The sequence below is a fragment of the Scophthalmus maximus genome, chromosome 13 (genome assembly GCF_022379125.1).
Source record: "Scophthalmus maximus strain ysfricsl-2021 chromosome 13, ASM2237912v1, whole genome shotgun sequence".
In the NCBI taxonomy this organism is placed as follows: Eukaryota; Metazoa; Chordata; class Actinopteri; order Pleuronectiformes; family Scophthalmidae; genus Scophthalmus; species Scophthalmus maximus.
Window position 1 is genome coordinate 5,345,163 of NC_061527.1, and position 14,822 is coordinate 5,359,984.

The 14,822-nt window shown below is 41.5% G+C and overlaps 1 protein-coding gene across 1 annotated transcript in view; it reads left to right on the forward strand.

Annotated features, from left to right (window-relative positions):
* LOC118318097 (collagen alpha-1(XXIV) chain) overlaps positions 1–14,822 on the forward strand; it is a 78,925-nt gene that overhangs the window by 40,143 nt on the left and 23,960 nt on the right. Inside the window, exons 20-31 of the mRNA XM_035647431.2 lie at positions 560–613; positions 710–763; positions 1,748–1,792; positions 2,035–2,088; positions 2,900–2,944; positions 5,702–5,755; positions 7,835–7,888; positions 9,569–9,622; positions 10,199–10,252; positions 12,533–12,586; positions 12,823–12,867; positions 14,380–14,424. Coding sequence (XP_035503324.1) covers positions 560–613; positions 710–763; positions 1,748–1,792; positions 2,035–2,088; positions 2,900–2,944; positions 5,702–5,755; positions 7,835–7,888; positions 9,569–9,622; positions 10,199–10,252; positions 12,533–12,586; positions 12,823–12,867; positions 14,380–14,424 — 612 coding nt within the window. The remainder of the gene's footprint in view (positions 1–559; positions 614–709; positions 764–1,747; positions 1,793–2,034; positions 2,089–2,899; positions 2,945–5,701; positions 5,756–7,834; positions 7,889–9,568; positions 9,623–10,198; positions 10,253–12,532; positions 12,587–12,822; positions 12,868–14,379; positions 14,425–14,822) is intronic.

The window sequence follows — 14,822 nt, forward strand, 5'->3', positions numbered from 1 at the left end:
GTCTCACTAGCCACCAAAACTTTTATCCGGTCCATGTGTTGCATCAAAAACAATCTTACTGTTTCTCCCCAACAGCATGTCCATGCTTTGGACTAACTCACCTTTCGTCAGTGAGGTCATTGTTGTAAGATGTCAAAGACACGCTGCTCTCAGGAGTTCAACGTGACCTTATAGGTTGCATATCCCCCCCCCCCCCGATTGAGCGATTGTTTCATGACAGGCGTGCCTGAAGGTATTCAGCTTTTATCAGCCCAGAAGCAATCCATCACTTTCTTAACATAAATTTCTCTGTAAAGTCTGACTTTACTCTCCGCAAAAGGCCCCGTGTCGTTGCGTGTCTGATATAGATTCATGCAAGATGCCTCCAACACATCAACACATAAAGACGCCTTCGTTTATACCTGCCATCTTTAATGCAGTGTAATCCTTCCCCTCCTCAAATGTACACAAAGGTGCAATTTTATACGTGGGATAAAGATCAAGCTCGACCAATTACTCATGTGACTAATGACAGGTGAAATACTGACATCACGTTCTGTAATGCTCCTGTTTTTGCAAGGGCTTTCCGGGGGACATTGGAGTACCAGGGCCCAACGGTCCACCTGGGCCAAAGGTATCTATCAAACACTATCTCTCTCCTTCAACATCCATTCATCCGTTCATCCATTCCGTTCGTCCAATTGAATGCATGCATGCGGCTGTGTTTCAGGGTTTGCTGGGAGCCAGAGGGCCCCTTGGCCCGCCAGGGCCAAAAGGAACGGAGGTGAGACGATTCAATACCCAACGTAATTCTACACTGGAGCTCTGTTCATACCTGGAAAATATGTCTCATCCAGATATTTCCATTGGATCAGTAGTTGTGTGGCAAGATTAGCTAATGCCTCTCGCTCAGCATCTATTCATATCTCAAACAGTGGCAGCGTATTTCCTTCCACTGAGCTGGGGATTCTTTTTTTTCCCTCTCTGATATCTCTTGGGGCATGTTCCACTGGGTGATTCACCACCGGGTGCTTATAAAAAAAACAGGCTGAAAGTTTTCCAGCCCTGGAGAAAAGGAATAGGATTCTTTTTGAAGGTTTAAAACACTCATACACGTTTATATTCTTCTGAATGTCACAGCATTGACCCCTCAACCGCTCAGAATTGTAGCGTTGGCCAGTGTAGTCTCACTGCACACATACTTTCTGTGGTATGGAATCGCAACACTTACGTCTCTTAAAGCAGAGAGGTGAAAAGTAACATATACTCAAGTGCTATACTTGAGTCAAAACTTTTACACTTTTAAATATGTGAGACTTTGTTAAAGAAGTTATCTATTTAGGTGGATTGAGAAGTAGAGTCATTCTTCTACAGAAACTGACTAATTTTTGCAACCAGTGAGTCACCCTCCGCTGGTGATTCCAGAGAATACAGGCAGGCAATACAGAGACTTCAGGCACTTCGGCATTGGCTAAATTTTTCTGACCTGGTGACTACGTCCATTAAATACAGTCTATGGTTCCTGGGATTCCTCCCAGTCAACCGTGGTGAGCACCTACAAACAGCTGTCCAAGGAGGGACAAACCCTCCACTGTGTGTTCAAGGATGAACACACATATAATGGTATTGCCCACAATTGTTTGGTAGTTCTGTAACTGATGGGCTATGTTTACCTGGATTTGCTGTGCACAGTATATGTGAGAGTATGTTTATACAGTACATGTGTTTCAGAATATTACTATATGATGAACTGTACCGTGTCCTGCAGGGTGATGAAGGACCACTCGGCCCACCTGGCAGCGCTGGCCCTACTGTAAGAACTCCCAGACTGACAGACTGTATATATATATATACACACACACACACACACACACATGCACATACACTTATAAACTATCGCATGTGGTTTGAATGATACAGTTCACCTGGATATTCCATCAGGAAGCAGCTGGATGTGCTGAACTGCAGATGTGATAAACCCATTATGAGATTTACTATATTTTGATCATTACTCTGTGCGTGTGTGTGTGTGCGTGTGTGTGTCTATATTTTCAGGGGAGACCTGGAAGGAAAGGCTACATAGGCGAACCTGGCCCCGAGGGTTTAGAGGTGAGTTTAGTTACATAACAAGGATCATCTTTTTTCATGTGTACATTACTGTTGAACTACTAACACACTGTTGGACTTTCCATTTTTTTGCCATGACAAATGTGTAGAAGTTTAGAAATTGAAAAGATGGTAAAGAAAAGACTGCCTGTGTATCGTCCTGTTGTCTCTTCTCTTAAGCTTCTTCCCGTTCATGTTTAAGACCCGTGAATACAAACAAGTGAGAATTATCTGCTTTATCTACTCAATTGGAACTGAACACCTGTTATCTTGAGACCCCACTGACAGTTTTATGACTTGTGCTATATTAAATTATTTAACCATCAGTTTGTTCTCAGGTTTTGTCTTTTTGCTTCAGCAAACCACAGCAACGCCGTACCTGTTCCTCACTAGGTTACCGGCTATATTTAGCATTTCGTACCCACCACAAATTTAATGCTGCGCTCATGGTATCCATGTGTTTCTAGATTGAATTATTCTAAATGATGTTCTATGGTCTGGTTCTCACCACTAAGGGGCCACTGTCTCCATGTTTGTTACCCACTTATAAGGAAGCCTAGACTTGCTGTGTTGAGAACATACTCTCAATTAGGAGAAAACTGTTATTTCTTCCAGGACCATCATCGTACTGATTGGTAAACCACAATGAGAAGCAACAACACAAAGCTTATCAGTCCCATACGGTGTGTTTGTGTGTGTGGGCCTTTGTAAACGTGTAATATCCTGAGAATCCTGTGCCAGTAGTCAGCAGGATGGTAACAGAGATTATTAGAGGAAACTAACCAGCACACTGTTTGATGTCTTCTGCTTGCAGGGAGAGAAAGGCGACATGGGAAATATTGGAAAAATCGGTCCACAAGTAAGTTGCATTTACACTTTTATTTCTAGTGATGACATTACACAACATGATGATCTGTAAATGTTAACAAGTTGCCTTCTGTTGCCTTTAGTAGCTTCATAATTGTTTTTAATAGTGTGCTTAAAGTTAATGTTGCCATTACATTAAGATAATGGTGCAATTGTTCTGCAGTTAAGTGAATAAAATCCTTGAGTGTGGTAAATGTTACAGGAGCATGTTCTGATGTTGTGGTGTTTTCCTCTTGACCCACTTTACAGTATTAAGAGAAATTTGGAAACTCTCCCTTCACCAAATCAGCTTTTTAATCATGAAATTGGCAGAACAGAAGAAAGACCAATCAGAGACCCTCTATGGGAATGACCTCATCGTGGGTTGTTGTCCAAGAAATCATACGTTGCATGATGTTATCAAAGTATAAGTAGAACATTTTAATCCCAAAAATGTTGGTAGTTTGTACATTAACGGATGTTGCAGGTGTCCCATAATATGTTTTAAGATTAATGGCAAAATTTGCTGCAACATCACAGTTCAATGTTCTGTCTTTTCGTTCCTTTTTGCTTCGGTCAATGCAACACAAATACTCAAAGAGAAAGGTTGGGACATGTTTTCCCTCTGTAAAATCCTCTCGCGGACACACAACTGCTCTGAGCATCCAAAGTATGTCCGTCTTTCCCAGAGGCCCCGTAATGTTAATATTTGCATTCTGTGCATAGTGCAGGCACCCGAGTTGGACTGTGCTGCTGCAGTGCACATATGAGAAGGATTAGGCATTTACTGCTCCTTTGAAGCCACGCAGAGAAAAAAACTCTACCCTACAACATATGGAGGCTCTAATGAATGCCATTACATCACTCTGCAGAAAGATCAGATGCACAAGAGACTGAGAAAGACGATTGTTGACTGGTGCAGAGAAGGGTCGACGCGAGGGGGCCTGAGCTGTCACCGCGAGGCCTCCCATAAACAGTTTAAAGAGACATTTCACTGGAGGGTTTTACAGTGTGATGCATTTTAGCCAATTTAGACAAGCTGCCGTGCTCCATTCTCAAGTCACCTGAGCATGTATGAGGGAGAACCTTAATCCTGTGACTCGGGCTATATTTCTTCCTGAACTGTAAAGTTAACGGTTATAGCCAAACATCTGTAAAGCCGAGCGGCGTCTGCAAAACCGGATCACGTTCAGAGCAGCACTGTGAAGACTCTCTCATGTCAAGGCCCTGTCACATGGAAACTCCTTTAAAACCATTTCCTTCAGTTAAACGGTGCAGGGCACCACAATGTCCCAATTCCGCTTCCCAATTAAGGGATTTGAGGTCACTTCAGAGTTCCCGTTCCCATGCCTGCAGGCTGCATCCCCTCACAGACACTCACAGACGACTAATCCGCTGTTCAGCTGCTTCACTCGCATCCAACAGGATAATGCCCCGTAGGTGATGATGCATGAGTAACACTCTGAGGTTCTCAGCCTTTTTTTTTTTTTTTTTTTTTTTTTTCAAATTCTGAGTTAAGGAGCAGCAAATGGAACAAGACCAGAAGTTTCTCTTGTGGTGCTCACTTTGTCAATATGTCAGTCTTTTCATTCCCTGACTTGCAATATGATAATGTGATGGAATCAAAAAATAGAAGTCATGTAGAATCTCGTAAACTGTCGACTGTCTGAATATATGACAGGAAGGTGATGGAACGGTGATGGAAATTGTCCCTCACAAACAGAGACAGCTGCAGTTTGATCGAATCAAGCTAAGGAAGTCGTATAAATTAAAGTATTATGATAACAAAGCTATTCCGTTCTTTTTAATTGTCTTGGTAGTTTAGTGCATACGCTGTGGTAACTTGGTTGTCAGGCTTGTGATATGTGCATGTTATTGTATTTTAATTGCTCTCTCTTCACATTAAGTTGACTCTTTGGGTTTGAAAATATGCAGTCATCTACCCAGAGACCCAAAGTCCTACTGTCGGTCTTGTCTCCAGTGGAGAGAGACTGGCACCGGTCCAAACCACAGCGCCGGTCCCAGACAACTGATCTGGAAGTGGTTAAACTCCTCTGATAACTCTCATATTTGCGTTACCGGGTGTAATTTTTTTTTTTCTTACTAAATAGTGTGTCTTTTTGGGGCCAGCGGTATTCAGTTACTGTACGCCATGAGATTAACATGCCAGAACTAATTCCCAATCATTGCTATTGTGTCCGAAATGTGTACAGTATAGTTTATTTTCCTAAAACTCACAAAAGCTTTGAAGTTTTTAAAGCAACTGATTTGGAGTTTTTGCTTTTTTTTTGTTGAATATTGCTTGAAAAGCACTTCAATATGGATTTTGAAAACAGGTTTGTAATCAGTAATAGCGTGCTTAAGTGTAAATCGATTTACTCTTTGCAACTTTCCTAATACATAACAATTCCTTTGAATCATGAACATTTATATTTAGTTGTGGTAGTCAAGATATAAATCTCTGGGGATTTTTTTTGTAAGTAGCATTAGCAACGAATATATTGTCAATAAATTATTTTTTTAAAAATCGAATTAATCTAATCTAATTAGCTAATAAGTTTCTTAGGAATACAGAGGTCAACATACAGGTTTCTCCTCAAGTCAGCAGCTCCCCCTGTTTTCGTACGAAAGCATGGCATCGCATTCCAGGTGTCACAACAGGTTGGAAAATAATCCTCAGATGGATGAAGATCAGCTCCTCACACTGACATACTTTCTCCTGATGTGTTTTTGTCTTGAATAGCCTTTTTCTCTCTATCCTCCTCTCCAGGGTCCACTAGGCCTGATCGGAATAGCTGGTGCGATGGGAGATCCTGGTGAAAAGGTAAAGAGTGTGTGTGTCTCTGTCATTAGGCTGTCAGTCAGCATCAGCAGGTAGCTTGTCAGTGGCAGACCACTGTAATTAGGGCTGGAGGCCCCAGAGAGCCAAGGACACAGGCTTAGATAAACACTCAACACTCTCACATCGGAATCAATTACAGTGTTATCAAAGCCGCGTCACCATTACTTCCCCTTTCTCACTGCGCAGCGTCCGTTGCCCCCTCGCTTTGACAGAAAGCAATGCAAGCAGCTCTGAGGCCTTCAGGATTTCACCAGCAATCAAACTATGTGACCGGAACGTTCCGTCCAGTCTAACTGACTGTGTCAGGCATTAATGAGCAGATTAGCATGAACTTCCTAAAGCTTAATGGAGATGAGACCTGAGTTCTGGATAAACTGGGACATCTAGTCTCTTTGACACACGACCAGAATTAGAGACCTCTGTATCTTTTTAGATTCTGACCTCAGTTTTACAGCCCACTTTAATTCTTCGACCAAATCTCAGTATTCTGAATGAGAATTGACTACTGAGATACACATTTCTATTACAAAGCAGGAAGATTGGTCGAAAAAGGGCATGGCAGCCATCAGCTAAAATATCTTTGCAAAGGGGCAGGGCACCACAAAACTTGGCCAGAACTCTTTGAGAATGTGTCAGCTCATAGTAAAATGTTGATATCTTCAGGCCTCGGTTGGGAACAGGCCGACAGTTTTAAGCCCGAACCATAGGGGGGCGCCACAAATACCAAAAATGTGTACCTCAAAACAAAGTGGCCAAAAAAATGTCGTATTAGGTGTCAATCTTGGTGCGAGTGGGCGTGGCCTATCACATCTTGAAGATTCATTTGAGCAGTGCTGGTTAAGCTCACTGGTGACATCTTGTGCGATCCTCTGAACATGCACACTGAGCTTCTTTCACCTCTGAGGAAGGGGAGACAAATGATGGGACTTTGAGGTAAAAATACATAAGATTTAACATAAAATGTTTGTAGGTTAAGATGTATATTATTAATGTATGCATGTTATGATGAAATAAATGTCTTTTTAGCGCTATGATCCTCCAGAGCTCCACTCTTAACTATTTCCAAGATATCCACAAAAACCTTTTGGGATGCAATGTTTAGCCACTGTTTAAAATATATTTTTAAATATAGCCTATAACTAACAGCTGTCTGTTTTAATCTTTCATTCTATTTTATAAATTGCATCAACTGTACCGGAGCTCCTTTTTTTTTTTCTACATACATAACATACATAAAACCTCCTTTGATTCAGTCTAGACTTGTGTACAGTAGTTTGAGTTGAATTTTGTGTATGAATGGTTCAATATAATTCATTCATTCATTCATTATTGACAGACCTCCAACAACACCCCCATCTGTGCCACCTGTCTCTCTGATTCCCTCCCTCTGTCCTTTCCTCTTCCCCTTTCCTTCCTACCCAGAAGCCCCCTGTGTGTCAGAACATGTTCTCTTAATGGGAAGCCGTCTGCCTGCCAGACTCTCGCTTGTTCTCCGCCTTCTCTTACACAAAATCCTCCTCCTGGTTCAATCTGTCAGCACCAGCCATACCCTGACAGCTCACAAATTCCTTTCACATTATATATATATTTAATTTAGTACCACCCCCCCTGATTTACACTCGAGTTTCCAATACACTGCCTGAAAACTATTCTGCTCACTGTCAAGAAGACATGCAACAAGTACTGGAAAGATACTTGTACAGTCATGAAAATTACACAATTCAAGGGGGATTAAAGTGTCACTAACACGAGTGTTACTGGGGCTGGAGAGGAGACCGAGGCAGGTTTACTGCTCACCCGGGGTCACCTTTGCTTCTAACGCAGCGTGCAGCGCGGTGCCACCAACTGGGTTTCCAAGTACCTGCTCGCTTTACACTCCACTCGACCAGCTGTCACTCTAACCTTCTGCATTTAAGAAGCTGCTCTCCAGTTTCAAGGCTCTTTATTAGGGAAAGTGTACTATGTGAAGCTGTGTTTGGGCTTTTTCTGTGGGTTCAGGTCATAGTTTAATGATCCGCTCTCTCTTTCTTTGTCTCACTTTTTTTTTCTCCTTTTCTTCAGGGCGACCGTGGACCAGCCGGTCCAACAGGCCCAGTCGGGGAGAAGGGGCCGGGGGTAAGCTCAGTCGCTCGTGCTGCAGAGCTCTGCTTCTTGTCTGACAGTCGCTCTACATCCCTACATCTACACTGTATATAGTGAAAAAAAGGTTTTCCAAGAAGTCTGCATAGCTGCAGCAGCCTACACCAGAGCATGGATACATCCTTCAGTAAACTAATGTCCAAGGATGATGAATATTAGCACATTTGGCTGTAATTCCTTTTGGCACGTGCTACTGATCTACAAGGTTTATTTCATGGAAATGGAAGCAGACTCACTAGACGCCTAAAGGCTTCCAGGCTCCTCTGTGGAGCTTTTGCAGATACAAATCTTGAAAATGAAAAATGACTTGAATTCACCAAATCTGTTAACTACACTACTACCAAAGACCAATGGTTGGAGGCTTTGTGATTGAAATAAGCCCACCAAATACCCCAACACCGGAAATCCCAGTTTATGTTTATTTAACAATGTCATACATTTGTTTTACATAAAACATTTGGTTTCTGCCTCTGTAGTTTGATTTTTTTTTGTCAAGGCTGGAACATCAAAGCAACAGTCAGTCTTCCTGTATGAGTCTGAATAGAGAATCTGGACAGTGTCTGTTAGTTCCGGTTACTCAGCCATGAAAATATCTTGCTGCATAACTTTGTTATGGACAACTTTGCATAAATGTAACTCATTGTGTTTTGTCATATTCTCTAAATCCATGCACTCAGTTGAATTTGGGTTTGATAAATGTTTGGATTGTTAAGAGTAGGTTAATTTTACATTAGCTCTCACTACTGTGGAAAATGGGTTTGTATGAAAACCTTTTTTGACAGCATTGATCCCCAAGAGGAAAAAAAAACGTGATGTTGTCCAGTGCAGCAGTGTCTGTGCTGTAATGCTGCACGAGTCCACAGGGATAGACCTGCCTCGGCCCTTCACTGTCCTGGGGCCTTGGACTAACTCCATGTCTGTGGCTCTGGGCTTCAGTCCCGACCTTGCTGGGTGGCAGACGAGTGGCTGGCTGGAAGAGAGGATGATTCAATTTGGTGGCTCCCTGGTTGAATAGATAGATAATTGATTCACCACGTGTGTGTGTGTGTGTGTGTGTGTGTGTGTGTGTGTGTGTGTGTGTGTGTGTGTGTGTAAGTTTGTTTGAGTGGGAGAGCTTTGTGACTCATGTAAGGAGTTATGGTGAATTGTGTGAACCAGTTTTTGCTATAATGCCGCCACGGGCGGCTCAATGTCAAGGCTTTGGGCTGATTCACTACAGATCACGATCAACGATCATCCTGTGAAGTTCTGTTTCTGTTTAAAGACGATTTGCAGGGATTTGTGTTTTCCCTGCAATTCTCAGCCAAGTTTGCCTATACGGATTTTCTTTGTTATTGTGGAATTATTCTTTAATGGTGGAGAGTGCTGTAGCGCCCAGCTGTTTTTTTTTTCCCCTAAAGGATCTGGAGCACATTCTAACAACTTAATATGAAACACAGTTCTGGTTTAGTCCCTTTGTCCTGCACAGTCCTGCACTGCTGCTTCACTTTTGATTCACACTAATCATTGTTAAAACCCCAAAGCACTAAGGCAGAAAACCTAAAGTGATTTGTATACACTAGTAACATTTACTTCCCATGTAGCAGATGCCATTAAACAGCGACATTCATGTCCACCTTTCAATATTGCTTTTTTTCCTCTGTTTTGGAAAATAAGGGCTATCCAGGATTGCCAGGAAGTCCAGGTGACATCGGCATGCAAGGGGCGCTTGTAAGTATCACATCCTCATCACCTCAATGTCATTCCCAAATAGAGATTCTGCATTTTCCTTTCACTTCTTTTTTTGTTTTCTTTTTGCTCCCTTTTGGTTTGGGATTGAGTTTCACACACTATTATTATTATTATTATAAATACTCAATGGACTGAGAAGCTCAGATGCACTGGATACTATAAACGCTTTAATTGCAAGATTACCTTGGAAACTCCTAAAAGCAGTGGGATGAACATATCCTTGTTTTTTTGTAAACGTTTAAGCGTGTGTGATTTGATATGTCAGTTCTCCAGTTTCCCACAATTGAGTCTAGACTTGTGTAAACAGTGCGTATCAACCAGCCAGCTATTCAGTAGTGCTTTGTTGTATATCCATCAGGTTCCTTTGACCTATGTTGATGTGGGTTAGAATATTGATAGAGAGTTTTTGGCCCATTTTAGTTTGTGTAAATATTTTCCCATGTTTTATATTTCATGTCAAAGAAACACTATGAAAACCTTACTACCCACTAACTCCTCCTTATTCCCCATCTATGATTTTTCCCAATCTTATGTCTATCTTATTCTTTCTCACAGGGTCCACAGGGGCCGAGGGGTATTCCGGGCACTGCTGGGTCGAAGGGCAGGAGGGTAAGAGCTGCCATTACATTTGGGACATCGGTTGTTGTGAATGTGAGCCTACTTTAACTCAAAAGTGACCATGAAAATGTCACTCATCAGAGCTGTGGTTGTCTGTTTCACATCACACCTCCACTCCCATAAACAAGAGATAAGTCAAAGTAATTAAAACACATGCGTGTGTCCTCGTACTTGGCCCAAACTTCTTTATTGGTGCATTTACAACTGTTGCATAATCCTCGCGAATGTCGGAAGACACTATGGTCATGTCAAACAGATGAGGTGCAGTGATACTGGTGAGACACCGTGTGGCTGTGAAAAGAATGACACCTTCAGGGAATAGATGAAAATGGGTCTATGATTTTAAATGTGATCAGACTTCTTGGCACTTTGAAGAATTTCAACTTAAATCAAAATGATAATCACCAAATGATGTAATATAACTAAAATGCATCCAACTAATCTCACTGACATGGTCTTGGACCAACATATAGTGTCTTCAAATCATATTTTTTTAAAGAAGCCTTTGTGCTGCACAGTTTTGTGTTTGTGCAAATTAATTTGAAGTTTACTTATTCAGCTTTAGTTTGAATGCAAAATAGGGGTGACAATCATTAAAAAAAAAATCTGTGATAGAAGAAAACCCAAATGAAAATGAAATGACAATAGCATCTGCAGCACCAACAGCATATGGTAAAACTTTCCTGTGATTAATAGTTATTGTTCTTCTAATGTTTTAAAGTCTTTATTACATTTTTAATTGAATTTAAAGTCACCCTACTGCCTCACTACTTGTCACACTTCATCACTCTTCATCACACTTCACTTTCTTTCATCCTCTATTCACACATTTTCTATGGATAGGACATTTTGCCAAGGAAAACATATGGCAGCAATCAACGTGCTGCAGCTTTTGTTTCTGTGGAAACCGCTCACAGGGATCATGTCTGGCAAATTGATCACTGTAAATTATGAATATTAAGAACACATTTTTTTTTTCTATTTCTCATTATATATAATTGACACTCGTATATTTATCGCTTGAACATAAAGTAATGAAACTGACAGCTTTGCTCTTTACTGATTTAAAGGATATAAATGTATAATTACTCTTTTCTGCTCCAAGTCTGAATGGTCTGGGTGAAGAACTTCACACTCCATTCACACAACAGGATATGTGTGTGTGTGTGTGTGTGTGTGTGTATATATATATATAATAGCAGGCAACGATAGTTTAACACTGTAAAAGTCCCGAAATGTAAGCAGAGCTATGATTCACTGAGTCGTGGTGGTAGATATCACATAACGCAAAGTGTGCACAAAACAAGCAGATGTGTGTACACACACACACACACACACACACACACACACACACACACACACACACACACACACACACACACACACACACACACACACACACACACACACACACACACACACCCACCCACACACACACACTTGTTGGCAGTTCAAAAAACCTTGTGGCACACCTACTAAGGATGGTTGGCCTTGTGGGAAAACTTATTCCCTCTTATTCCTCACCCCCAATTTAAAGTTCCCTCAATGTGAATCGCACTTCACCTGCTCCAGGATTATTGTTCCTGTGTAAAATCTGCTCTATAATAATTTGTGCTATTACCTATTCATGAGCATTTGTTGGATTAACTACCTTTCTGCAGTTAATTTTGCAATCTATTTCTGTATGCACACATTGTTAATTGTAAAAATGAACTTGTCAAACTCACCTGGAAATAAATGTTAATCTTGGTAATGAATCAATCACAGCCTCTGACAAGAAGATGTTTAATTTGAAAAAAATTCTTAAACATATGGAGGTTTTTTTCAATCTAATTTTCAACAGTTACACTGGCTGGTCAACGAGCCACAGCAGCATTAGTCACCTCAACAATCGCCTCAAAAAACCTTTAAACCAAGACTGGAGACAAACAGGTTTGAACAAAGAGGAAGAAAGATCTGACTGAAAGCCAGACGCTCAGGTAGACGAGCAGGAGATAGGGGCCTTTCAAAGGAGGCGAGATATAAAAGAGTGGAGACGAGATGCAACCGAAAGATAGGGTTAGTGGACAAGATAGAAAAGGGTTTGTATTTACAGATCTTTATCTGCCACTTTACCCCTGAGGTGGTGCAACACTGCCTCAGGAATGTTTGTGTGAGGGGCAAGCTGCGGCATCAGGGTGGTAATGCTTTGTTGCTAACTGTATTCCTGCGCTGCTCATTCTTTGTTGAGTGATGTTCAGAGGTGTGTCTTGTGTTGTTGTTGCTGCACAGGGGCCTCAGGGTCCAGAGGGCCCACTGGGAGAGCCGGGCCCCGAGGGCACCAAGGTAAACACACACACCACCCTGTGGAGAACTTTACCACGTGCACGTATGGGGTACTTTAGTACACAATGTCTTCTTCTTCCTCTACTGTATATTAATCATGGTATTACTGGTGAATTATCTACTCTACACTGCTTTCATTGAATTATCCCTCATAGCTAAGGAATAGCTAATTTCATTAGTCTGTCTGACAAAAAAAGAAATCGAATGCCTTTCCATTTGTATTTTTTAATTTGCAGGGTGAAAGAGGCGACATTGGACACAAAGGAGAACCAGGATTCATAGTAAGTTGTCTTCCAATTAATGCCTTTCACCTTATACCAAGACTTTAAATGATCTAAGTCAATGAGCCCCAGTTCTTGCCACAAAACATGGATATATTCAAAATATGTTTAAGGCACCTTTGACTGCTGAATGGTTGTAATTGGGTAAAAGTCTCGGGCTTCAGGCTCTTAAGTTAATGAGAAGGTAAATTTATGTTGCACCCTCATTTATCCAAAACAAGCGTTGTAGTCCCGCGGCATCTCGGTTAACAAGTGCATCCTTCCTGAACTTCACTCACATCATGGAAAAGACATTACCACATTGGATCTCAAACATTACCGCAGCATCCAGTATAACCCTGAGGCCTATGTAAAAAAAAACTTGGTTGGCCTTTTATCAGATTTTATTTGCAGAGAAAGGGCCTTTGTCTTCTCGCCAGGTTCATCAGGCTAAAGCCAAATGCAATCACCATGTACCGCTGCCAACTTGTTGTGAAGAAAAAGGGAGGTAAAGGGAGCCCCCCCCCCCCCCCCCCCCCCCCCCCCCCCCGACAGAAAACACTGGTCCTGAAACGCGTCGTCAGTTGTCCGTCCGATGCTTCCGTACCTTTGTGAGATCATAATGGCAGTCTAGTCTAGCACATCCCAAACAAAGCTAGGTAAAGGTAGAGAACTTCCTACACACGCTTGAAGCGGTTGACCAATCACAACAGCCAGCTGGCCAATCAGAGCAGACTGGGCTTCATCGGGAGGGAGGGGCCTAAAAGAGACAGGAACTAAAACCAAGCGTTTCAGACAGAGGCTGAAAAGAGGAGCTGCAGGAATGGACAGTTTGAGGAAACTGATGCGTTTACTGAACATTAGAGCATCTCAACCTTTTCAAGTAACAACCCAAATTAAAATCATGAACCTGAATATGATATGTCTTCTTAAATAAAAAGTTTTTCAAACTCTGCACAGCCATTTGAAGTGTGGTGCTGCTCATTAGGGTTGGGTTTTGACGTGCGTCATGACTTGTGGCTTTATTGTGAAGATGCCAAAATGTCTGTTTAGAATTGATGCTACCATTACTGATTTTAATGTGTCACTCAATTACCACAATTAACAAATTAAAGAATTAAAGCACTTTGCTTTTAGTTTAGTTTATTTCACATTAAAACACTGAAAGCAGCAAAGCAATTAACTGCAAATGTTTCTCCATTAAAAAAAAGAGTTTAGATTGAAAACATTTGTCGACACTCAGTGTTTCTGTTGTGCTGAATCGTTCAAAGACTTCTGGCCCGATTAACAACTCACTCTATTAAAACCAGTTGCATTGGGTTTTAATCTAAAGGAAAATCTTAAAGTTGAAACCATCTAAACAGGAGTCCGTTTAATAAATCCATCAGGAACCTGATGATGGTAATTGTGATGCCTATATCATTGTAAAACTCAGAATACACATCACATGTGGAAGATTAATGCAGTGGCATCATCGGTGATGAATGAAACTGTTAACGTTAATCACTCATGTACTGATTTCTCTCTGTGAAGGGAAAGGCTGGCAGTCCAGGAGAGAGAGGCCCACCCGGAAAGGCCGTAAGTAATGTCATTTTTTTTTAATGCTTTAATCACCCTACTCACTTTTTACAAGAAACATCACTATGGTTACAGCTGACATCATGGGCTCGTAAAAAACATTTCCACATCCTCTTTTTTTTACCTGTAATTTATATAAGTATCACTTGGAGAGTTTGCTCCAACAAAGTCACACGAGAGGAAGTTATCATATATAAAAGACAAACACTGTGTAGTTGTCTCCCCCTTTAAGCATCTGGTGTGTGTGTGTGTGTGTGTGTGTGTGTGTGTGTGTGTGTGTGTGTGTGTGTGTGTGTGTGTGTGTGTGTGTGTGTGTGTGTGTGTGTGTGTGTGTGTGTGTGTGTGTGTGTGTGTGTGTGTGTGTGTGTGTGTGTGTGTGTGTGTGTGTCTGGTTGTGG